This window comes from Leptonychotes weddellii, chromosome 4, assembly GCF_054177405.1.
Source record: "Leptonychotes weddellii isolate Sample4059 chromosome 4, ASM5417740v2, whole genome shotgun sequence".
Classification (NCBI taxonomy): domain Eukaryota; kingdom Metazoa; phylum Chordata; class Mammalia; order Carnivora; family Phocidae; genus Leptonychotes; species Leptonychotes weddellii.
Window position 1 is genome coordinate 37,446,538 of NC_138372.1, and position 24,782 is coordinate 37,471,319.

Genomic DNA, 24,782 nt, shown 5'->3' on the forward strand with positions numbered 1-24,782 from the left:
CACAATTGGACATATTTATTATCTATTTGTTTCTGTTGGTCTCCTTCACCAGAAATATTAACCCATGGGGCCAACGACTATAAGTAAGCCATGTGGCTTACTATGTATGTCACAGTACAAACACCAGTGCTTCACACAGAGGAGGTACACAGTATCTGTCAAATGAGTAAAGCAAAGAAGAGGAAGAAAAACTCAGGCACAGCAAGAAAAATGTAAAGAAATTCATGAAAAATGGGCCACAGCTGGGTCCTCTTGACCAATAATAATTGTAAAAGCAGATATTTTTATTTATTAAGGACTTACTTATGGGCCAAGCACTATTCTCAGCACTTTACCTGTATTATCTCATCTAATCTTCACAATCTATAAAGTGACACTCTTATTCACATTTTACATAAGAAGAATCTGAAACACAAGGAGATTAAATGACTTGCCCAAATTCACATAGCTAGTAAATGGCAGAACGAGAATTTCAAGCCATGCAGTACAATGCCAGAGCTCACTCTTTTAACCACTTGCCCAAAAGCACAGAAAACTGACAACTTCCCTGGGTTGGTCTACATATGCTAAAAAGAAAGAAAGAAAGGGAGAGAGAAAGAAAGAGAAAAATACCTACTATAAACAGTCTTTGTGAATACCACATGCTTCATATACTTAAAACCCTGCATGCTACTCATTAGTAGCATTAGTAATTTTTTCAAAATATGAACTTTATCATGCAAAAGGTTAAGTAAATCCCCCACCCCCAAGTTTCTGACTCTGATTCAAAGGAGGACTGAGAAAGGTCTAAGAATTTACATTTCTAAGAAGTTCTCAGGTGATGTTGATATACAAGTTCACTCTCAAGAACCCCTGAGCTACATAACCAAAATGTGAATTAAACCCCTTTCAAATAATACTAGGTTTCTTGAACAATCAATTGCTTAACTACGCATCTTCAAGGTACTGTATATAAATGTGCACACTTTCCCCCAAAGATCAGGGACAAAACAAGAATGTCTACTCTCAATACTTCTATTCAACATTGTCCTGGAGGTCTTAGCCAGGGAAATTAGACAAGAACAATATATAAAAGGCATAGAGATTGGAAAGGAAGAGGTAAAACTCTCTGTTCATAGATGATATGATATTATATAGTGCGTAAAAATTCCTAAGGCATCCACTAAAAAACTATTAGAATAAAGGAGCTCAGTAATGTTGTAGGATACAAGGTAAATATACAAAAATTAACTGAATTTTTGTACACTTACAATGAACAATATGAAAATGAAATTAAGAAATCAATTCCATTCAAATAACTAAAGAATAAAAAAGAATACTTAAGAATAAATTTTACAAAGAAGTACCAAACTTGAACAAAATTGAAGATATATTTAATAGAAAAAAATCATATGCTCATGGATTGGAAGACTTAACATTAAGATAACTATATTCCCCAAACTAATTTATAGATTCAATGCAATCTCTATGAGAATTCCAAATGACTTCTTTGTAGAAAATGACAAGCCAATTCTAAAATTCATATGGGATTGCAAGGAATCCAGAGTTTCGAAAAAACAATCCTGAAAAGAAAAACAAAGTTAGAGAACACTTCCCAATTTCAAAACTTACTACAGAGCAACCATAATCAAGACAGTGTTTTATTACAAAAGGATAAACATAAATCAACACAAGAGAATTAAGAGTCCAGAAATAATCTCATGCATCTGTGGTCAAATGAATTTTTTTTTTGAGAGAGAGAGCATGTGCACATGGGCATACAGGAGTGGGGGGTGTGGGGTGGGAGAGGCTGGCCTGGGGCGGGATCACCGGACCCTGAGATCATGACCTGAGCCAAAATCAAGAGTTGGATGCTTAACTGACTGAGCCACCCAGGCGCCCCTGGTCAAATGATTTTTGACAAGATTATTCAGTGTGGAAAGCACAGTCTTTTTGACAAACAGTGCTGTGAGAACTGGAGACCTATATAAAAGAATGAAATTGGACCATTACCTCACACCATATGTGAAAACTAACTCAAAATGAATCAAAGACCTAAATATAAAAGTTAAAGTTATAAAACTCTTAGAAGAAAACAGAGAGATCAATCTTCATGACATGATATTTGCCAAAAAACTCTTGGATAAAACACCAAAAGCACAAGTAACAAAAGGAAAAAAAAATAGATAAATTGGACTTCACCAAAATTTAAAAGTTTTATGTATCAAAGGATGCTATCAAGAGAGTGGAAAGACAACCCAGAGAATGGGCGAAAATATTTGCAAATCATCTATCTCACAAGCGACGTATACCTCACAAGCGACATATATATCTAGATATAAAACAAATTCTTACAACTCAATAATAAAAAGACAAATAACCCAATTGAAAAATGGGCAAAGGACATGAATGAACATTACTCTGAAGAAGATATACAAATGACTGAAATAAGCACATGAAAAGATGCTAGAAAACATTTATCATCAGGGAAATGTAAATCAAAACCAAGAGACACTACTTCACAGCCACTAGGATTCTGCCCACAGCCGGAACTGAAGTGGTGGAAAAGTCCTCATCCTCATACACAGCTGGTGGGAATGCAAAATGGTGCAGGTGCTTTAAATAGTCTGACAATTCCTCAAACAATTAAACATAAAGCTACTATATGACCTGATAAATATCCAGCAAAAAATAAAAGCATATATCCACACAAAAACTTGTACATGAATGTCCAGAGCAGATTATTTATAATAGCCAAAAGGAGGAAACAACCCAAATGTCCACTGACAGACAAAAAGATAAAGAAAATGTGGTATAGGGGCGCCTGGGTGGCTCAGTTGGTTAAGCGACTGCCTTCGGCTCAGGTCATGATCCTGGAGTCCCGGGATCGAGTCCCACATCGGGCTCCCTGCTCAGCAGGGAGTCTGCTTCTCCCTCTGACCCTCCTCCCTCTCATGCTCTCTGTCTCTCATTCTCTCTCTCAAATAAATAAATAAAATCTTTTAAAAAAAAAGAAAAGAAAATGTGGTATAACCATAGTATGAAGTATTACTCAGCCATAAAAAAGGAATGAAGTACTGGTACTTGCTACAACTTGGATAAACTTCAGAAACATTATGTTAAGTGAGAGAAACTAGTCACAAGAGTCCACATAGTACATGATTCCATTCACACAAAGTCCAGACTAGGAAAAGTCCAGACAGAAAATAGATTAGTGGTTGTTTAGGGCTGGGGAAAGCATGGAAGAGAAGAGGACGATACCTAAAGGGTACGAGGTTTCTTTCTGAGACAATTAAATGTTCCAAAATTGATTATGGTGATGGTTGCACACACCTATAAATAGACTAAAAATCACTGAATTGTACATTTTAAATGGGTAAATTGTATGATATACAAATTATATGTCACTAAGTTTGTTTAAAAAATAAATTTTAAAAATTTTAAAGAAAATATGGCAGGAAGCTCAAAGAAAGCTTGTTAACAACTAAACAATTTTTAAACATTTTTATAAATTGAATACCTCTACTACTTTTTAATAGTGTTTGATAGCTCATATTTCTAAATGCAAATATAGGTCAAAAATACCATTAATTTTCACATATGAAATATTTTTAAACTAGTAATAGAAACAAATTCAGTAAATTTACAATTTCAGAGTATGCTCTTCCTTCCACCTAGCCTCATGATGAAAAACTAATTATTACCTAAAAAATAATCAATTTTTAATATTTATTAAACATGTATAAGTCATGACAATCATACACTTATTTTTAAAAATAGAATGTTTTGGGGAAGTTTTCTTTATTAGAGTTTTGTGTGTGTGTGTGGTTATAGGAAGATAAGCGTTGTCCACCTTAATCTATGAACACTGATACTGGTAAAATTTCTGTACTAAAATAAGGAACAAAATAGTCATAAAAAGCTGTGAGTGTACAAAGAAAAAACCCCATCAAGCACAGAGACAAACCAGGACATTTCAAACAAGTCTGGCTCAAAGTACAGTCAATAGAGTTAAGTTTTTGAACTGTTTTAAAGTGCCAGATGGTCCAGAACCCACCCCCAGGTCTTATAAGGCCCTGCATGAAAGTGTGCCAGAATAATAAAAAACAAAAAACATAAAACATGGAACAGAATGTAGAGAACAAAACTAAGAATGAAAGCAACCCAACCTGCAAAGAAGAATGAAAACTATATGCAAACTGAAATCATCCAATCCTCTTCAAGCTACAACTTTCAATGCCAATTTCCCATGCTAAGTGAACTTTACAAACTATAAATGTAGTTTGAAACCAAATTAAATACATTCAACTTAATTCCTTCACGAGCATTTTTGAAATTATTGTTCCTGAGTAAAATACTGCTGCTGTCTGCTTTGCCATTCAAGATCTTATAAACTAAACAAAAATCACTCAAGCTTAACTTCAAAACTGAAAGGTATATACAGAAAAATAATTCAATTATGTAGTAAGTACCATGTAGAACACTACAAAAAAGGATTCAGCAAAAGGTATGTCAAAGGTTATTCACAACAGCATTAATTATAATTGATATAAAAATTGCCTGTATACATAGGGCATAAGTAAACTATAAAACATCCAATTAATGAATATATTCTAAAGACATAAAAAAAAGCTATGAAGACCATATAGAAAAACACCTATAATATTAAGTTAAAGAAAACAGAATATAAAATTATACATTTATATGAATATATGTATGTGATGTGTGGTTAGAGAGCAAGGTTACAACTACATTGTAAAAAACATGTAAAGTAAAAAAGTAAAAAAAACTAAAATTTAAAGAATGGGGTAGGGGCGCTTGGGTGGCTCAGTTGGTTAAGCGACTGCCTTCAGCTCAGGTCATGATCCTGGAGTCCCAGGATCGAGTCCCGCATCGGGCTCCCTGCTCAGCAGGGAGTCTGCTTCTCCCTCTGACCCTCCCCCCCTCTCATGTGCTCTCTGTCTCTCTCATTCTCTCTGTCTCAAATAAATAAATAAAATCTTTAAAAAAAAAAAAAAAAGAATGGGGTAGATGGTGATCCATCCTTTTTCTAATTTTCTGCATGTTCTAAGTTTTCTTCAATGAGTGAAGAACTTTGGAAATGAAAATATCTAAAATAGTATTTATATGAGTTCTGCATGTAAGTATCAATAACAACAACAGGACTTCTATTTACCGAATGTTTCCTGTATTTCAACAATATATATATATCATCCATAAGGAAAAGGAAGTTCCAAGAGTTTAGGTAACTTGCCATGGGCACCCACAGAAAGTACAAGTGGCAGAGGGAGAATTCAAACCCAGGTTTGTCTTGTACTAAATCCAGTGTTCCCCCCACTATATAAAACTTCTCGGGGCGCCTGAGTGGCTCAGTCATTAAACGTCTGCCTTCGGCTCAGGTCATGATCCCAGAGTCCTGGGATCAAGCCCTGCATCAGGCTCTTTGCTCAGTGGGGAATCTGTTCTCCCTCTCCCTGCCGCTTCCCCTGCTTGTGCTCTCTCTCTCTCTCAAATAAATAAAATCTTAAAAAAATAAATATAAAACTTCTCTGAGTATCCCTGGGATAGAAAACTTGATTCTCTTAATTTTTTACATAGTATATAGAGTAGGTCACAGATTCTTTGAAGCCTATCCTTGAAACCCCTCCCTAATGTCCTATACTCTAGATTAAAAATTCTTGCTTTATTACAGAGAAAAAAAAGCAGAGAATAAATCATAAGAAAATGGCATATCCCCCAATGTGGACCCTATGCACCAAAATACATTTTGACTTGAGTCAAATGTTCTATGGTTTCATGCTGTCAAGTACAATTTAAACTGTCATCTACGGTGTCAAGCAACTCAAAAACTAAACTACCACAAAAAGTTCCATCATAATCACAGAATACTCCATAGCACCCCAGTGTCTTACTTCTATCACCCTTTCTCAAGGCACTTATCATCCCAGAAAGTCAGTGTTTATCTCCTAAAAGACAAAGGAAGGTCAGTGCATGCATGAGTCTAGGCCTCACTCTCCTTGTATGTGTAAGGCCTAACCCAGAGATGACAACACAGGAGGCATTCAGTAAATGGTTTCTGAACTAAAAGAGATCAACCAGCAATAACAGAAGCATCTTTGGTGCACAGAAGTTTCACATTTTTCGTATATGCCTAATGATATATCTGTGTTGTAACTACAGAATACAAGATAAAATGAAGTTACCAATAATCCTTGGTATCAATGATCTGTGAAAATTCTAAGTACAACATTTCATAAAAATTAATGGCCCTATAAATAAGTAAAATCCACCGACTATAAACATTTGGCTAGTGCTGGCAGTTGTTGTTGTTGTTGTTGTTGTTGTAGTTGGTATTAGCTGCTACCATTTAAACTGATCTTGGACATTTGTATCCATTATTTCACATAATTTTCATGACAAATCCTGCAAGTTAAGTATATCCCCCATTTTATAGGCTTAAAAAACAAAAAGAAAAACAGAGGCTAAGAAACTTATTACACAATCAAATAAAGGATTTAACCTAAGACATTCATTGCAAAGCCCAAGATCTCCCACTATTTCACCCTAGCTCTCTACAATGTTCATATCTGGAGTGTCAGAAATCCTTAAACTTAGTGGCTCTCGGTTTTATTTAATAAAACAGTTTGTTTCTTAGGGAATTTTTTTTTGATACATGGTATCATCGTTAGCATTAAAATACTGAAGGAACTCCAAGTCCAAACTATGATGTCCAAGAGAATATTAGCTTGAAAATAAATATTGGCACGATGTACACAAACCAAGACAGGCTTAGGTTTTCATGAGTAATAAATTCCTAGGTTGCAAAATATAACACTTTCTATCAACCTTCTATCAAGTCTACAAAAACTCTCCACTATCTGGTATAACAATCACTTTCTTTTTTTTTTTTTTTATAGGAGTTTCATATTTTTTTTTTTAAGATTTTATTTATTTGACAGAGAGAGACACAGCAAGAGAGGGAACACAAGCAGGGGGAGTGGGAGGGAGAAGCAGGCTTCCCGCGAAGCAGGGAGCCCGATGTGGGGCTCGATCCCAGGACCCTGGGATCATGACCCAAGCCGAAGGCAGACACTCAACGACTGAGCCACCCAGGCGCCCCTAATAATCACTTTCTAGAGATGTGGTCTATATAATGATGAGTTGATTTTCACATAAAAAGATGTTGCAGCCTAGAACATATGTTCAGTTAACCAAGCATTAGTACCATAATTAAATCTGTCAGAGTTATTATTCTGCCCTCAAAAACACATTCATTCAATTTATATGAACTGTTTACACTACCTAGCTCACAATTCTGGCTCTACTATTTAGCAGCAGCTTGACCTTGAACAAATTACTTCACCTCTGAGCTTAAATTTCCTCTTTTTGTGAAACAAAGATAATAAGGATGATCCAGTTATCATACCATTTAAATTGGAAGGATTACTGAAAAATTCATCAGGTTGTAAAAATTATTAAAAACAGTGCCTGACACATAAGTGCTTAATAAGTATTAATTATTGTTATTATCCCAATATTGATCTCTTCTCTCTCTCCCTCCCTCTCTCACACACACAAGCATACACACACACCTCACTCTGAATAATTTGTTCCTTTTACATAACAATGGAGGAACAGAATATCATGTGAATGTTCATTTTCATAGTTGTCTGACTTATTGTCAATGACTGTTTACAGGAAACAGTATAGCAAATGTGTTTAAGAACAGATGTTCCTGGGGGTGCCTGGGTGGTTCAGTCATTAAGCATCTGCCTACAGCTCAGGTCATGATCCCAGGGTCGTGGAATCGAGCCCCGCATCGGGCTCCCTACTCCGCGGGAAGCCTGCTTCTCCCTCTCCCACTCCCCCTGCTTGTGTTCCCTCTCTTGCTGTGTCTCTCTCTGTCAAATAAATAAATAAAATCTCTAAAAAAAAAAAAAAAAAGATGTGCCTGGGTTCAAATCTCAAAAAGCTACCACTTACAACACAACCCTAAGTAATGCAGAAGATTAACTGCAACTTTATAAAGACTATGAAGATTAAGTGAAATAATGTACATAAATAACCTGAAAGTATCTATTGCTTATTAGGAGTTTAAGAAACATCAGTCCTCTTCTTTCTCAATAACAGCGTAAGAATGTTTTCCTTCCCATATCTTTGTATTAATACTTAGCCCACTAGATAGAATTGTTCCACAACTAAAGACCGCACTAAGAAAGGCAGAGAAAGCACATATAAAATTAAATTCACAATTTCCAGTTTCTTACCATTTAAGTTTTTTAAGTTCAAAATCTATGCACAATTAGCCATTCATGCCTCATGGCAGGTTTAGGAATAAAAATATGAAGATAAACTATTCTCCCAACCCTATCCCAAGAAAGCACATACTTCTTTATCTCCTATATGCCTACTGGATCAGTAAGTTTGAAAAGTATATATATAAACAAGTGATGCTCAACTAGGGGCAATTTTGTCCCCCAGGAAACATCTGGCAATATCTAGAGATATTTCTGATTGTCCCAAATGGGAAGAGTGCTACTAGCATCTCATGAATAAGGAACCTGCAAAACATCCCACATGCACAGGACAGCCCTCCTACACCAAAGAATTACCTGGCCCAAAATGTCAATAGTGCCAAAGCTGAAAAACCATGATCTAAAAAATCCAAAGTATTATAATATAGAAGGTTTCCCCAAAAAAAGTATGGTCTTGCCCCATTGTTCTTGACCAAATTTTTATTTTTATTGAGACATAACAATATACAAGCAGCTTGATTATTCTGGATGAGAGACTCCTGGTACCGTTAAATTCCCATTACAAAATCCCCAATCTAAAGGGGGAAGAAGTGAGGCTTACTTTTCTTTGTATATATGTACCATATAAAAAACAAGTTTTTAAAAGAGCTCCAACCTTAAATTTTTAATTGCACTTTCAATTCATGAAAGCATTATTTATATCACAAAGTTAAGTTTCTTATATCTCACTTCTACCTTACTTTTGAACAAAATATTAAAAAATTCACATTTATGTGATAGGAAATACAGTGCATAAGGCCAACTTTTAACATCACTTTTCTATATCAAGTTGGCAATGAACAAAAGTTTGCTAATATACTGTATTGATGAAGCTATGGAAGAGGAAAAGCACACTCAAACTGGTTTGAGTTGCTGGTACAACCTTTGCAAATGCAAATTAGCAATATGTATCCAAATATCCTTTTGGACCAACAATTATACCTTCCAAAAACTAAAGTACCTACTCAAACCTGTGCATAAAGGTATGTAAAAGAATATTCACTGCAGGGGCGCCTGGGTGGCTCAGTGGTTAAGCATCTGCCTTCAGCTCAGGTCATGATCCCAGGGTCCTGGGATCGAGCCCTGCATCGGGCTCCCTGCTCAGCCAGGAGCCTGCTTCTCCCTCTCTCACTCCCCCTGCTTGTGTTCCCTCTCTCGCTGTGTCTCTCTCTGCAAATAAATAAAATCTTAAAAAAAAAAAAAAAAAAGAATATTCACTGCAGCACTGTTAGTAATAGCAAACAATTGGAAACAACATAAATGTCCATCATTAGGTGGCCAGTTAAATAAATTACACAATATTCATATAAGGAAAGATCCTAAAGTTTTGAAAATAATGAGGGAGATCCATATGTGCTGGTGGAGAACAACCTCCTAGATTAAGTTAAAAAAAATAATAAATAAATAATAAGCCATGAAACAACACGCAGCTTACTCAAAAGAAAAATCATGCATATTTACATATACATCACAGATTATTGCTGGAACTACACAGAACAAAGTGGCAAGAATGACTGCCTCTAGGAAGGAGACTCAGAGCCCAGAGCAGGAAGAAGACTTTCACTGGTATTGTTTGAATTTTTTTTAACACGGGTTTATGTTTTTATTTACTGACTGTAAAACTTAAGTCGCAAATTCTGAGCCTTAGTATTGTCCAATGTGAAATGATAATAATAGCCTAGCATGTTAGTTATTGTGAAAATCAAATGAGAGAATAAAATGCTTTGTAAATTATACAGCAGCACACAAATTTATAAATTAGTCCTCTGACAATTCTCTACACCAATTGTAACGATAGTTATTATTATCATTCTTCTGACCAATTTCTCTAAATGCAAAGGTAGGAATGTTTAAGATGAAATGCGAGTATAAATGCAATCTTCGAATAGATTTTCACTTTATATATAGTCATTCATTTCAATTTAACAGTACACATTCAAAAAAAAGTTGTCACACAGAAATGCTAAATCAGCAGATTCCAGAAGAAATATGTGCTCACTGTTGAAAAGAAGGTAAATAAAAACTATAACCATGCTATTATAAAATCTTGGTGTTTTTTTTTCAGTCTTTTTTTCTGTGCATGCTTAACTGGGTTAGATCATTCTTCTAAATACAATGTCTCCACTTTGCTGTAATACAGCATTCAAATTACAACATTCTTCATATTATTACAAGCTCCTAATAAACATAATTTTTAATGAAGGCATAATATTTTATCTTGTTGATGAGAGTTCAACCACTTTAACATGAAATTCCAGTGTATGGGATTACCTAATGAACTCTGCCTGCATTAATTTTTTCTTTAGTTCTACCAATTCTCCAAGTAACTAGATATTTCTCTTTCTCTTTCTCTTTCATTCTCTCTCACTCAACCCATTTTCCTGTTTCTAGTTTCCAGAGTTCCAATATTATTAAGTGCAAAACTCACAAAACAAAGAAGTGTGTAAGTCTGTTTAATTCCTTGAAGAGCAAGTAAAACACCTTAGGTTAAGTCCTTAAATCAGACCATTAGTGAGAGAGGAGATTAGAACTATGATTCGTTACTAAATAAAGATGCTCAATCTTTTTCTACTATATTTTAGTCCATTATCATTCTGTCTGAAAATAGAGTGAAAACAAAGGAATACACTCTTTGGTTACTCCTGGGAGACTCTGTATTGAACAAACCCACTGTTCCTAATTAATTTTAACTATGACAACTCCTCCCAAATGCTGAACATTCCAAGCCATTTTTGAGAACGGTTGGATATCACTCAAAGAAGTATGGATTTCCTGAGTATACTGGACTATAACTGCGAGCACAAAAGAAAATATCATTATTGTGCCCTTCCCATAGTAGGAACTCAAACAATACATCATGTTAAATACTCTCTTTCTGCCTCTGAGAACATGTAATTTTTATATCGTGTCCTGATATTTACTGTCATAATTGCTAAACCAGACCACTAAGATGACACATTTATTAACACATCATGTATTTTTTATTTAATGAAATTGAAAATAAACACCACAAACTGTAAAATTACGAGACTTTTTCCTCCAATTTCCAGTTTCTGTAATACAGTTATATCACTCTTGCAATTAAAAAAAAAAAAAGCATTAAAAGGAAAAGTATACCTATAGCACTTATTGGTTTAGACCATATACTAAGATTTTTTTCAATTAAGTCCCATTCTAAGGGCTTTTTTATTATTAAAAAAGAATCCTTGCTAAATTAAACAAGAAAACCTCAGCATAAAGCTGAACTGCTGGAATATCATTTAAAATACTCATGTCATATTTCAATAAAATAAAACTTTTATCATCACCAAGAACACCACTTGTATACCCACAGTTGTACTGTCAACATATCATAAAAGACACTGGATATTCAGAGTCAAAAGACCTGGTTTCCATCCTCAAGAAGTTTACTAATTAGGACAATAGGGCATTTACCAAAAAAGAGCATCAAAAATACAAGGGAGCACTGGACATGCCAAGCATCTTGTACACAGAGAAAGAGAGTGAAATATACAGCTTTGAAATCCTACAGACCTTGGTTCAAATCTCAGATCTACTACTTACTAGCTCATGTAAATTACTTCCCTCATTCTTAAATTAAATGAAGTAAAATTCCTTGCATATTGTAATACCCTTGTGTATATAGTAAACATTCCTTACATATAGTAAGAAAGACTGATAGCAGTAGTATTATTAAGAATACAGGCTTGAAGAGGAAATGGGCAACTGGAAAAGCTTAAAGAGAGAAAGTATTAATATCTTTTTTATAATCTATCACCACAAGCAAAAATCACAAGAACTTTCTCATTCAAGTTTTACTTCTCATTGATTAGAAGAAAATAGAATGTCTAGTGAAGACAACTGAAATTAGAAAACACTATGGCTAGGGGAACCTGGGTGGCTCAGTTGGTAAGCATCCAACTGTTGATCTCAGCTTGGGTCTCGATCTCAGGGTGGTTAGTTCAAGCCCCGCACTGGGCTCCACGCTGGGCATGGAACCTACTTAAAATTTTTAAAAAGAAAGAAAGGAAGGAAGGAAGAAACACTAAGGCTACACAGCACTAAAGTACCCTGGGAAAGTCCCACTAGAGCTACAAATCATAAAATATAATCTATAAAAAAGAATGTCAGTTGGAAAGGGCCTTAGATCAGCTAATTCAAATTCTCCTACTAGAATGTAAGTTCCATGTTTTGTCTCCAAGAATTGTTATTTATTTTGTTCCTATTACATCCTCAGTCCCTAGCACATAATTCCTAGCACACAGTGAATGCTCAACAAATATTTGTTGAAAAAAAAAACAAAAAACAAATATTTGTTGAATGAATATTAAAATTAAGAAAACTCAGGCTTTGGAGATCTAACTCAATGCCATAGAGTTAGCTCTTGGCAGATCTAGGACTGGATCTAAATTTTATAACTCTAGTATTCTATCCTCTCTAGTAGCTAGAATATGATAATTTAAATAATTTATTTTGGTGGCTGGGAGCTGGTGGGTTGGTTGTTATGCAGGGAAAGAGGAAGGAAGGAGTAAATTAAAATATTTTTCACATTTTCCCCCCAAACTGTCAGTTTTGCTTAACTGATAAAGGCAAAAAACTATAAAGACAATCCCAGCATAGTGCCTAGCACATAATATGTACTTAACCAATATTTGTTGAATGAAAGAACCTACTCCAAAGTCATTATTATCTCATGACCAGAGGCAGAAACTAACTCCAGCATCTGTTTAATCTTTTAACTATCATAGAGCCCTTTAAAATTTTCAGTCATTCGTAAGACAGTTTTTAATCACTTTCTTCCAGATGGGCACTGAGGAAGAGAGATGAATTAAATGATGTCCCTGCCCTGGAGGATTTCTCACTTGAGTATGCCTAAGTGTGTATATTTGGGGATGGACGGTGGGGCATGACACAAATAGATCAATAATGAATGTGAAACCAGGTTGCATGTTACCTTAGTTTATTTGCTTCAAGCAGTTAAAAAGTCAAAAAAAATACAAATTAGAAAAGTTTTAAAATAGGAGGCACATTAGGGTATATTAACACTTAAAAAGGTTCTTTTTCTGTCCCTTAACATATATCTTATTGCCTCTTAATGTCTTAAAATCAAAATATTCTAAATTGACTTAATTTGAATTATCAATATAAATGAATCATCAACGTATGTTCTCTCATATGTGAGACTCTTAAGGATAATATTCCTGATTCAGTATTTACTCTGTGTACATGTTAGTATTTAAATACACAACCACAAGAACATATTTAAATTATTTAACTGTCTGTAAAACTGACAGAGCCTAAAGAAAATCTCCAGAGATAAATGATAGTAAACAGAAACTAAAAACATTACCCAGGGAGAGAATAAAGTATGCAAACAACTAAGAAACAAATCTATAGAAACTTCAAGAACAAAAACTTCAAGACGGGAAAACTCCTGCCTGAATTGGCCAACACAGCCAGAGAGCAAGAGCCTGCCAACAGGATCTTGTATAATGCAAGTCACTAACTCTAGTTATGAGTCTACTCATAAAAAGTGAACACCCAAAAGTCAATGTTGCCACTCCTCAAATTTAAATCTCAGGAGAACCCCTCCAAAGAGATTCACCACCAAAACTAAACCACTACATTCCAAGGATTCTTCCCTGTTATCTGCTTGTCAAAATAGGATAAGCAACATCAAGAAAACTGGGAAACAAACAAACTTCACTTATGAAACAGAATTCCTGCAAACTGAAGTTAGTTATTTTACCTGAGGCACATGTTTATATGCGACTCCAGGTTCCTAAAGAGAACATTTCTCACTCAGTTTCTCTATTCCAGAGTGCTAGGTGAAATATCCCAAAGCCTTTTGCTCCAACACAGAAAACTCTATGGCCCAAATGTATAAGCACTGACAAATCTAGGCCAAGGAGACCACAAGGTGGCAGGGAGATATAAGGCAGGAAGGAAGGCTGTGATGGGCCCCTGCGGGGAAGTATATGGTCACCAGCTTTGGAGAGAACAAGCTGAGAAGTTTATGGTTGGGGTGAGTTTTGGTCAGAGAAGAAGGAAGGGGCTGACAGGTGCAAGTCCTCATCATCCTGAACATCATGAGAAGATTACAACTGGCTTTCTTTACAGAGAGGGAGAAACGAGGTTCCCAGAGTGAATGATGTTGAAGCACAAGGTTTTCTGGGAAGCACAAGGACTGGTCTCTGAAGGAAACAGAAAGGCAAGAGGAAAGACCCTGAGAACAGGTTCCCCCACAATGAGTGATCTCTACAGTCTTCCCAGCGCCAAGACTGGAGGAACCATCACACCTGTTGAAGGATGTTTCCCTGTTACCCGTGTGGGCAGCGATTAAGAGAAAGCCCCCACCCAGTAAGAGTGGAAGCAGAAAGAGACGGAATTAGGGGTCTAACTCAGAAGGAAACCTGATCAGGAGGCGAAGAGGCTGAATTCAGGAAGAGGCTAGCAGGGTAGTACTTGGGGAGTATAAGGCTTATTTGGAAGAGGGGCTGACTATCGGAAACTGCTGGGGGAAGAGAGGGCTTTCGCTGGACTCCAGGGGGAAAAGGCCGGTTTAGAGAGGAAAGGCTATCTTAAAGGGGGCCTTGGGCGTCTGGGTCGGGAAGGTTACTTTTAACGAAGAGAAGCGCTCTGCATAGCCCAGAGAGCCAGCCTCGTGGGGGGCGAGGGCTGAACTGGGGGTGAGGCTGATCCGCGCGAGCTCAACAGGAGCTCACCTGGAGTACTTCTGGCCTGGAAGGAGGAAACTTCCTCGCTGGGTGAAAGCTGCAAGGAGTGAGAGGCGCCAGGCGACGGCTGAACAGGGCAGGGGGCACAGTCCACTCAGCAGTGGGACGAAGGGGCCGCGGGACAGGGCGCGGGGGAGGGGGGCGTGGGGCGGGGTCACGGCTGCTGCGACGGAGCTGCGGGCTCGGGATGGCGCCCTCCCTCAGTCACACAGTCTCACACTCACACACATACACACGCTCTCGCTCTCACCATCGGCCACCCCGCCCACGGCGAGAGAAACTGCCCGGGTCGGTGAACTACAGGACGGTGGGGGAGGGGGCTGGGCCGGGGACACCGGCCCACCGAGCCCGACGGGCAGGCGGCGTTACCTGTGTCAGGGAGAGCTGGGCCGCCGCAGCCATGGTGTTTCCATCATGCACGGGAGGGGAAGGAAGGACGGGCGGACTGGGGCTCGGGGCGGGGAGGAGGCGGAGGGAGCGGTCAGAGGCGAGGCCCGGGCAGGCGGGCGGGCGTCTCCCCTAACTTCGACAACTTCCCTCCTCTCGCCCGCCCCACCCCGCCCCGCCCCGCCCCGCCTGGCCCCGCCCGCCTGGCGCCCGCGCGGCGGCACCCAAATCCTGGATCCGGATTTAGCGCTGCCGGACAGGAACCTACCCCCCCCCCCCCCAGGGCCGCCTGCGAAAACCCGGCGCGGACATGAAAGTAAGGCGGACGGGCTGCGTAGGCGGAGGAGACTACTACAGATTGTGCCGTAAACTTTAAGCAGGTCGCCTACCTACTCTAAGCTTCTGCTTCTGAAAAATGGGGGAAATTCTACCCAAAGAAAGGGTAGAAAGGTTGCTTGTGAAATTTAAATGAGATCATGATAGAAATAACAGTACTTTATTAAAATATGCTAGATTCTGTGCTAGACACCTAATTTTTCGATTGTGTGAATGGAAGGAACTAAGACACAAGTAAGTTGTATAAATGAAGAAACCGAAACACAAATAAGTATTTTACCTAAGATCATACAGCTGATTAGGGAGCCAGGTTAGAATCCAGGTCTCACTCCAAAACCTCTCATTTAACCATCTGCTATTAGAATATGATGTTGAAAAAGAACACTTTTAAGTCATTCCGTCCAAGAGCCAAAATCCAAGTGGGAGGGATGATAAATAATGTCCTTGCCTGCTTGCTGCCTGCCACACTTACATTGTTTAATGAAAGAGCACTGGGACCTGCTCAGGTGCCTGCAGCACTCCTAACTCTTCCCATAGTCAACCTGACAAACTTCTCCTAGTTTCTGAAGACACACTCAAGTACTATCCCCTTTGCAAAGCAACTCCTGACCTCCCCAAGTCAGAGTTACACACTCTTCTTTTTGACATTTCTTCTCTACCCTATGAAGTCATTATCACTCTAATGACTCTTTACATTTGTCTACCCCTCTAGACTGAGAGTTCTCAATGGCAAAGACAGTTTCTTTCTTTTTTTTTTTTTAAAGATTTTTATTTATTTATTTGAGAGAGAGAGAATGAGAGACAGAGAGCATGAGAGGGAGGAGGGTCAGAGGGAGAAGCAGACTCCCTGCCGAGCAGGGAGCCCCATGCGGGACTCAATCCTGTGACTCCAGGATCATGACCTGAGCCGAAGGCAGTCGCTTAACCAACTGAGCCACCCAGGCGCCCGGCAAAGACAGTTTCTGATGTATTTCTATATCCTCAGACCTTAGCATATAGCAGGTACTCAATAAAAAGCCTCAGTTACTGCTTGTGTTACACATAATACATCCTACACTATCTCATACTGTCATCTTCAGTTGAATAAACAACAAGTTACTAGAAACCCTGATCTTTAAAGACTTGGCTTATATGCCACCTACTTCAAGAAGCCTTCTAGGAACTCCCACCCCACCTATTAGTTGTTCTGATATGATCCTTATTATACTCTGCCTTGTTTTTAAGAGTTAATTAAAGGCTTTTCTCTACCCCACCACACTGTAAAATCCTTGAGGACAGGGGACTGACTCATTACTACACCCCACTCACAGGTTAACCTACCACAGAATAGGCCTCAATAAATGTTTTTGCCCAGAATTGGTCTTCCTTTCTCAGTCATGGTGGCTTCCCACACCAACAAACCACAACTCTAATCAGGCCCATGACCTTGTCACCATTATCATAGCAGTCCCCATTTATTTATTTATTATTATTTTTGAAGATTTTATTTATTTATTTGACAGAGAGATAGCAAGAGAGGGAACACAAGCAGGGGGAGTGGGAGAGGGAGAAGCAGGCTTCCCACTGAGCAGGGAGCCCGATGCAGGGCTCGATCCCAGGACTCTGGGATCATGACCTGAGCCGAAGGCAGAAGCTTAACCGATGAGCCACCCAGGCGCCCTGCAGTCCCCATTTAATATACCAGGATGGCCAACTGAACAAGGCCCATGATGGAGTAAGCCTCACCTAATTTATAGACCTTTGCCAAAATGGGCAAACCATCCCAGAAGTGCCCCCAGAAACTCCTGACTCTGCTCAGACCCCTTTTTACAAGGTTCAGCCACAAAGAGCCAGCCATGTAGGTCTGGTGAACAACCACTTATTCAACAGTCTCCATGGGTCTCTTTCTGCTGTTATTCTTTTTAACTCAAGGGAGGAGGGGAGATACTGTTTTAAATTACTCTACCAGGTAGAGTAGTAATTTGTAGTAATTTGACTTTTCTATTTTACATTATCACATTTGAGCTTCACAACTCTAAAAGGTATAACCCCACTTTATAGATGCAGTAAATGAAGATTATAGGGGGAAAAAAAGATTATAGGGGTTAATTGATTTGCCCAGTTATACAGCTAATAACCAAAGCAGTATAGCATAGTGGAATAAACAGGGCTTAGACACCAGAAACATCCAGGTTACAATTCTGGCTCTACCATTTACTAGCTGTACAACCAACCTTAGGGTTGTGGTGAGGATGAATGTGATAACATATATGAAAATACCTAAAGATGGAGGTAGTTGTAGATGTAGATGTAGGTTAAGAAATCTGAAAGCCATGGGATAAGTTACTATGGGAAATACAAATTCACTTGCTATTCAAAGAGGTTCCTCCAAACAACATGAAGTAGAAGAAGATATTACTCTTGGGTGAATAGAGTGGAATTCCTGGTGTATAACGTTTTCCAGAAATTCAGTATGCAGCTAGTAAGGAGAATAGGGAATCATTTGGTGTGTGGCCTCAGACAAACCATTTAACCTGTTTGAGCCTCAGCTTCTCATATATAAAAATGAGCAGATCAGGGGCGCCTGGGTAGCACAGTCAGATAAATGTCCCACTCTTGGTTTTAGCCCAGGTTGTGATCTCAGGGTCATGAGATCGAGCCCTGCATTGTCTCCACACTCAGCACAGAGTCTGCTTAAGACTCTCCCTCTGCCCCTCCTGCTTCTGTTCACTCACTCTCTCTATATATAATAAATAAATAGATCTTTAAAAAAAAATGAACAGATCAGGGGCACCTGGGTGGCTCAATCAAGCGTCTGCCTTCAGCTCAGGTCATGATCCCGGAGTCCTGGGATCGAGCCCCGCATCAGGCTCCCTGCTCCGCAGGAAGCCTGCTTCTCCCTCTCCCACTTCCTCTGCTTGTGTTCCCTCTCTCGCCGTGTCTCTCTCTGTCAAATAAATAAATAAAATCTTAAAAAAAAAATGAGCAGATCAGTGTGGAAAATATGGAGGAAACATAAGGAATTATTACCGTTATAATCGTGTGATTTATAGTAAATCAAAAACAATACACTCTATTTTTTCAGAATTGCTTTTCACAGTTTATATATGTTTTCACATACAGCATCTAGCACAACTCCTGGAATCAAATAGGCACATGATAAAGGTTTGTTGAAATGAATTAAATGCATAATGTCATGTGTAGTTATTATTCGCATCCTTATTTTATCCCCATTTCACAGATAAGAAAACCAAGGAACAAATACTTTGTAGATAACTTGTTTCAGTAAAGGCCACTTAAAGCAGGTTTGGGCCTTGATTAAAATAATAATAATGATAATCAGAGCCCTCAGCAAGGGAAGACAAGTTAAAAATCATCAATAATTAGTACTGGCTTCCTTTTTCATTCATTGGTTCTGGTTTAAATTTAAAACGACATGTAATGGATGATAGGAGTGATGGTCCAAACTCCTAAAAAGGCCTAGAACTTCTAGGACTGGATTTCTTTTTAAATGACACACCAATGACAGTTTGAAAATGCCTGTCCCAGATCTCATCAAAGCACTGGGTCATATCCCAAATCTATTTTAGGAGAGTAAAATGTAACTGATGGAAGATACGTTGTGATCTAATTCATTGTAACAAGAATGAGCTTCATGGAGCAGACAAAAAGGACTTGCCTGTTTTTCCTAGGGCAACTTAATGTCTCTGGATCTCTAAGCCTCATATTCCTCATGTGTCCATTGGAGATAATAATCCCTTCCTTATGGTGGCGCCTGGGTGGCTCAGTTGGTTAAGCGACTGCCTTCGGCTCAGGTCATGATCCTGGAGTCCCGGGATCGAGTCCCGCATCGGGCTCCCTGCTCAGCAGGGAGTCTGCTTCTCCCTCTCCCGCTCCCCCCTCTTGTGCTCTTTCTCTCTCTCAAATAAATAAATAAAATCTTTAAAAAAAATAATAATAATAATAATCCCTACCTTATGGGGATGATATAAGGACTACAAATCATGCATAAATGTCCTATTAAAGAGCCTTGACTGGGGTAGATGCCTAATTCGTGGTAGCTATAAGAACACCATTCTTCAAGATCACCATTTAACTCTACCCCTCAGACAACTCTCCAATTACTAAGAGAGTTTTGCAGTTACATTGGCCCTAAGAAAGGAGTGCCTTGAACAGCTGACACATGTATCCCTGTTATAGGAAAGGTAGATGTTCCTTAGGTAATAAAGTTGTGTCTGATGACTTAAATCTGCGTACTGACAACCAACAGATGCTGCTCTCATGTACATTATTTCATTTAATCCTCACAACAACCCTATGGGGATTATTATTAATTTTGTTTTACAGAAGAGGAATTTGTCCAAATTCATAGTGACAAAGCTAGAAATTATACATAGGTCTTCTGACTTAAAAGTGCCTTTTACTAGGGCATGTTGCTGGTGTCCTGTAGACATTGATCACCACCAAGAAGACTTGATAAAATGGTGCTTTTGACCATGGAAAGCTGAAGATGAGGCCCTGGATTTATAATAGCCCTGATCCTGAAGAGGAGAACTTAGATCCTGAACAACTTTGTCATCAGCCTATCTTTCCATCTTTCTATCCTACTCCTTCTCCCCAACCGACCCTTCCGGGACACCAGAGCTGCTTTTATTTCTTTATATTCCAACTTTAGAGGTGACTGTTATATCAACTCCTCATGAATACTGCGTATCTGTGATGTCAGCATTTAGAAATACAGGATGCTTGATTGAAACTATGGAAAAAAAAACTGAGGAGCTCTCTGAATACACAAAGAACCAGTTTATTTGCATGAGACTTTGAGAAAGGCCTTCCATATAAATGGTGCTAAGCTACAGAAAAAAAAAAAATTAAACTACAATTGTAATGATAATCTGGAGCTCATGCTTCCAAGCTGTCCGTTGCATAAATATCTCCCATTATTGTTCATGTTTGCCCAGGGCAGAAAGAATATGTGAGGCTGCACAATAATAACAATTGTGCTATACAAATAACTGTCCCTGTGCCAGGAACTGAAAAGAACAAGCAGTAAGAGATTTTTAAATGCCACATACACCCAGGGTGTGATAGGACATTTCAAAACTGTCTCCATCACTAATTTTTCAGGGCAATGGGGTGTCCTGGGAAGAGCCTGAATTTAGAACTGGGAAGCCCCAATCTGGCCCAGCCTTGGCTCAGCTACTTCCTAATTTTGTGACCTTGGACAAGTCAGTGAACTATACCAAGCCATTGTTTCCTATAAACTGAAGGTAATGATAGCACCTACCTGATCGTGCTGTTATGATGCTTAAGTGAAGTTACGTGTGAAAGCAGTTAGCCTGATGCCCGGCACACAGTGGACACTAGATAAGCATTAGCTCCTTTTTCTTCTTACTAGAGAATATTTAGGGTTTAAGAAACCAGAAACAAAAATAGAAATCATTTTTAAAGATCATCAGTAGTTTTCCAAACCTACCTTAATGGGTTTTTAAATAAAATTCATTCATCCATTAGTAATATTTATCGAGTACTAGAGAGTAAGGAAGATTATTACATTTATGTCCCTAAAGTTCCATTGGCTTCCAGTGAGCAAGCAAATGCAGTTTTATACTTGTCCTTTTTCCTTTCCTTTTCTTTTTTTTTTCTTTTCTTTTCTTCTCTTTCTTTTTTTTTTCTTTTTTCCTCTTATGAAGGGTCCTGAAAACTATAAGAAACCAAAAGAACACCACTGGAAAGAAAATATTTGCGCTCAAGACTGCAGGTCCTTTCATCTGCAGATTTCAAAGCATTGTCTCCATCACTAATTACTAGCCCTGCTTAACATGTGGGAATGCTGAGACACCATCAAATTAAGAAGCTTGCCCTAAATCACAAGGCAAGTCAGCGGATGGGCTACAGACAGAACAAAGCTGTCCTGTTTGCCAGCCTTGGGCTCTAAAGTAGGACACATGAGAGTCAACAGAGGCTTCAAGTAATGCAGAGAAAAGTTTGGGGAATTCTGATTTTGTACCTTTGAATCATTGCAGTGACAAGAACATGGGCTTTAGAGGCAACTTTGACTTCAAATCTCAGCTCAGTTCCTTATGAACTGTGTAACCTCAGTCAAATCATAAGTGACGTCTTAGTTTCTTTCTCTAAAACGGGGATATTAATTCTTCCTTCTAAGGGTTTAGGGGAAGTTAAATGATGCAACTTTTGTGAAAATACCTAGCACAAAATCCTGCACTTAGCAGGTTCGCGTAGTTGGTGAAAACTAAGACACTCCACATACACACATAATGACAAACAACTCTTTCAGTCAAAGATTTTCTAAGCCATAATCACAGTTGTGTCTCAGTTTGAGATGATGACTGTGTATTGAATATCTTATAATACAAATAGAGGATGCCTTGTTCAGTCCATAGCTTTTCTTCGTTTATTCTGTGCTTGCTTTCATAGCCCAAGTCCAATCTATGAGCAAGTTTTGTTGGCTCAACTTCCTATATATATCTGAAATTCCAATTCTGTTCTCGAAATATATTCTACATCTGACCATTTTTCACTGTCTCCACTGCCACCATCCCTTCTCTCCTGGACCACAGCTGAAACTCCTTAACTAGTTTCATGTTTGCACCTACATCTACCAATTCTCCTTATCAGAGACAGTGATCTTTAAAAAAACAAAACAAAACAGGGCACCTGGGTGGCTCAGTTGGTTAAGCGACTGCCTTCGGCTCAGGTCATGATCCTGGAGTCCCGGGATCGAGTCCCGCATCGGGCTCCCTGCTCGGCAGGGAGTCTGCTTCTCCCTCTGACCCTGCCCCTCTCGTGCTCTCTCTCTCTCTATCTCATTCTCTCTCTCAAATAAATAAAATCTTTAAAACAAAACAAAACAAAACAAAAACCAGATCTTGTCATTTCCCTATTTAAAACCCTCTGGGACTTCTCAAACTCCTGAGCAACACCTCCAATGGGGCCAGGTCTTTCCAGGTAAAGTATGAGTCAGCAAAGCACAGAAGAGCAAGTATGTTCTGAGCATGCTGAAATGTTTTGTGGAATGGAGCATGGTGGGGATGGGAGAGGGAGGAACGAGCAGAGAAAGATAGAGGACATATTAGGATATACTCAGAAGGAATCATGGCTGGGCCAGAAGAGGCTCAGGGAAATGTGTCTGTCTGGAGATTCTCAGACAAGCAAAATCTCTACTGGACACAAAAGGGACCATTATTATTTTGTGTTGATGACATTTTTTAATCTAATCCCCTTGATTTTTTAAAAGGACAATCTGGAATCTATTTTACCCCTTTAAAAGGAAGTCAGAAACCCTGACATCAGGACAATGGTTAAGAGGATGAGCTGTAGAATCAGACAAATTTGAGATTGGATTGAAGTCCTCCATTTATAAGATATAACACCATGGACAAGTTATTAAAAGTCTTTGAGCCTCAGTTTCATGCAAACTACATCAGAGTGATAAAGAAAATTAAATGGACAATGCTTATAAAGCATATTACACAGTGTCTGGCACATGGGAATAAGTGCTCGACGAATGGGGACTATCACATTATGGTTATGGCAATGATAATTAAGGATTTAATTATCTCTATAACTGCCCCATGTTCTTTAGCTTTACTAGTAAACCCTGTCAGTGTCTCACCCATAACAGATATCTCAAATAAATCTGTCAAATTTTGAAAGTCTGAGGAGACTGTCCTGATTCATAGCAACATTTGGCACTGAAAGATACAAAAAAAAAAAAAGGTACATATTTTACTGGAGGCACTGTCCATTCTATCCTACAGTCCAGAAAATCAAAGTATGTAAAAAGGGGAGTAGCATCGTGTTTGCATTTAACTGTATAGGAATGTAATTATACACCCTCAGTGCTCAGTGTTTGAAGAAAGGGGTTTTTGTTGTTACTTTCAATATTATCTCTATATGCAAGCCAAGGATTTCAGCTGATACTCAACCAAAGAGGCAAGGTTTTGATTTAAACCTGAAGAAAATAATTGGTTGTGTTGAGCTTATGCAGATACAATATGTTTGTATATTATACTGAATAAGTTCTAGAATTTTTCAGGGATAACTCTGACAATATACAATTTTGGCTTACTAAGTGTCAAGCTTAGCCTCAAGTAAGACACAGCTGTTCTTTCTGCAAAATTATACATTATAAGTAGGTAAGATGAAGGAAGTAAATGGTTAAAAGTATGGATTTATTGTCAGAAAGGCTTACGTTCGAATTCTGACTCTGCCCCCGGGAACCTGGGCAAGTTACTTAACTATTCTGCCCCTTGTGGATGAAATGGCAATGATACTCCCAACCTCACTACATGTTTTGGGTAGTTTTGTTACATCAAAATGCAGTGGGGCCTAGAAAATCATCAATTTTGAAGAACTGGATTCAAGAAAACCAATTGTTTTTGAAAGGCTATAAATCTGAAATTCTATATAAAACAAATTATCCCTATAATTAAATGTCCACCCAAAGGGCACTGTTAAAACAATTTTTTTTACTACTTAACAGAAGATTCTGATTGGAACTTCAAGGGAACATTATCTCAGGCCCACAAGAGAACATTGAACAACATCCTGCAAACTCCTAGCCTGGTGGGCACATTTTCAGACCACTGATTAGAACTACCAATGACAGGTTTACTGAAGCATGGAACTTACAAAGAGCAGATAAATGGGCTTCTTCCCATTTATTAATTTATTCAACAAGTTAAGTTTTTTTTTGTTTTTTTGGGGGGGGGTTTGTTTTTTAAGATTTTATTTATTTATTTATTTGACAGAGAGAGACAGAGCGAGAGAGGAAACACAAGCAGGGGGAGTGGGAGAGGGAGAAGCAGGCTCTCTGAGGAGCAGGGAGCCCGATGTGAGGCTCGATCCCAGGACCCTGGGATCATGACCTGAGCCGAAGGCAGACACTCAATGACTGAGCCACCCAGGCGCCCAACAAGTTAAGTTTTTATGACATACTATGCCCCAAGCACTCTGTAAGGCAGAGGAGTTACAAAAGTAAGATTAAGTCTCCACCCTCAAAGAGCACATAGCCTAGAGAGGAGGCCAGACAAGCAAAATGGCAATT

General features: G+C 38.5%; 1 protein-coding gene across 5 annotated transcripts in view; it reads right to left on the minus strand.

Annotated features, from left to right (window-relative positions):
- The window catches only part of EPS15 (epidermal growth factor receptor pathway substrate 15), a 138,508-nt gene extending 122,966 nt beyond the window's left edge, over positions 1–15,542 (minus strand). For 2 of the 5 annotated variants that reach the window (XM_081816900.1, XM_081816899.1), the window contains exon 1: positions 15,380–15,539. In XM_081816900.1, coding sequence (XP_081673026.1) covers positions 15,380–15,412 — 33 coding nt within the window. In that variant the 5' untranslated portion in view covers positions 15,413–15,539. Of the gene's footprint in view, positions 1–15,379 lie in introns of all 5 variants that reach the window. The other 3 variants (XM_081816902.1, XM_081816901.1, XM_081816903.1) reach the window with 3 other exon arrangements.
- Between the last annotated feature and the right edge of the window lie 9,240 nt (positions 15,543–24,782).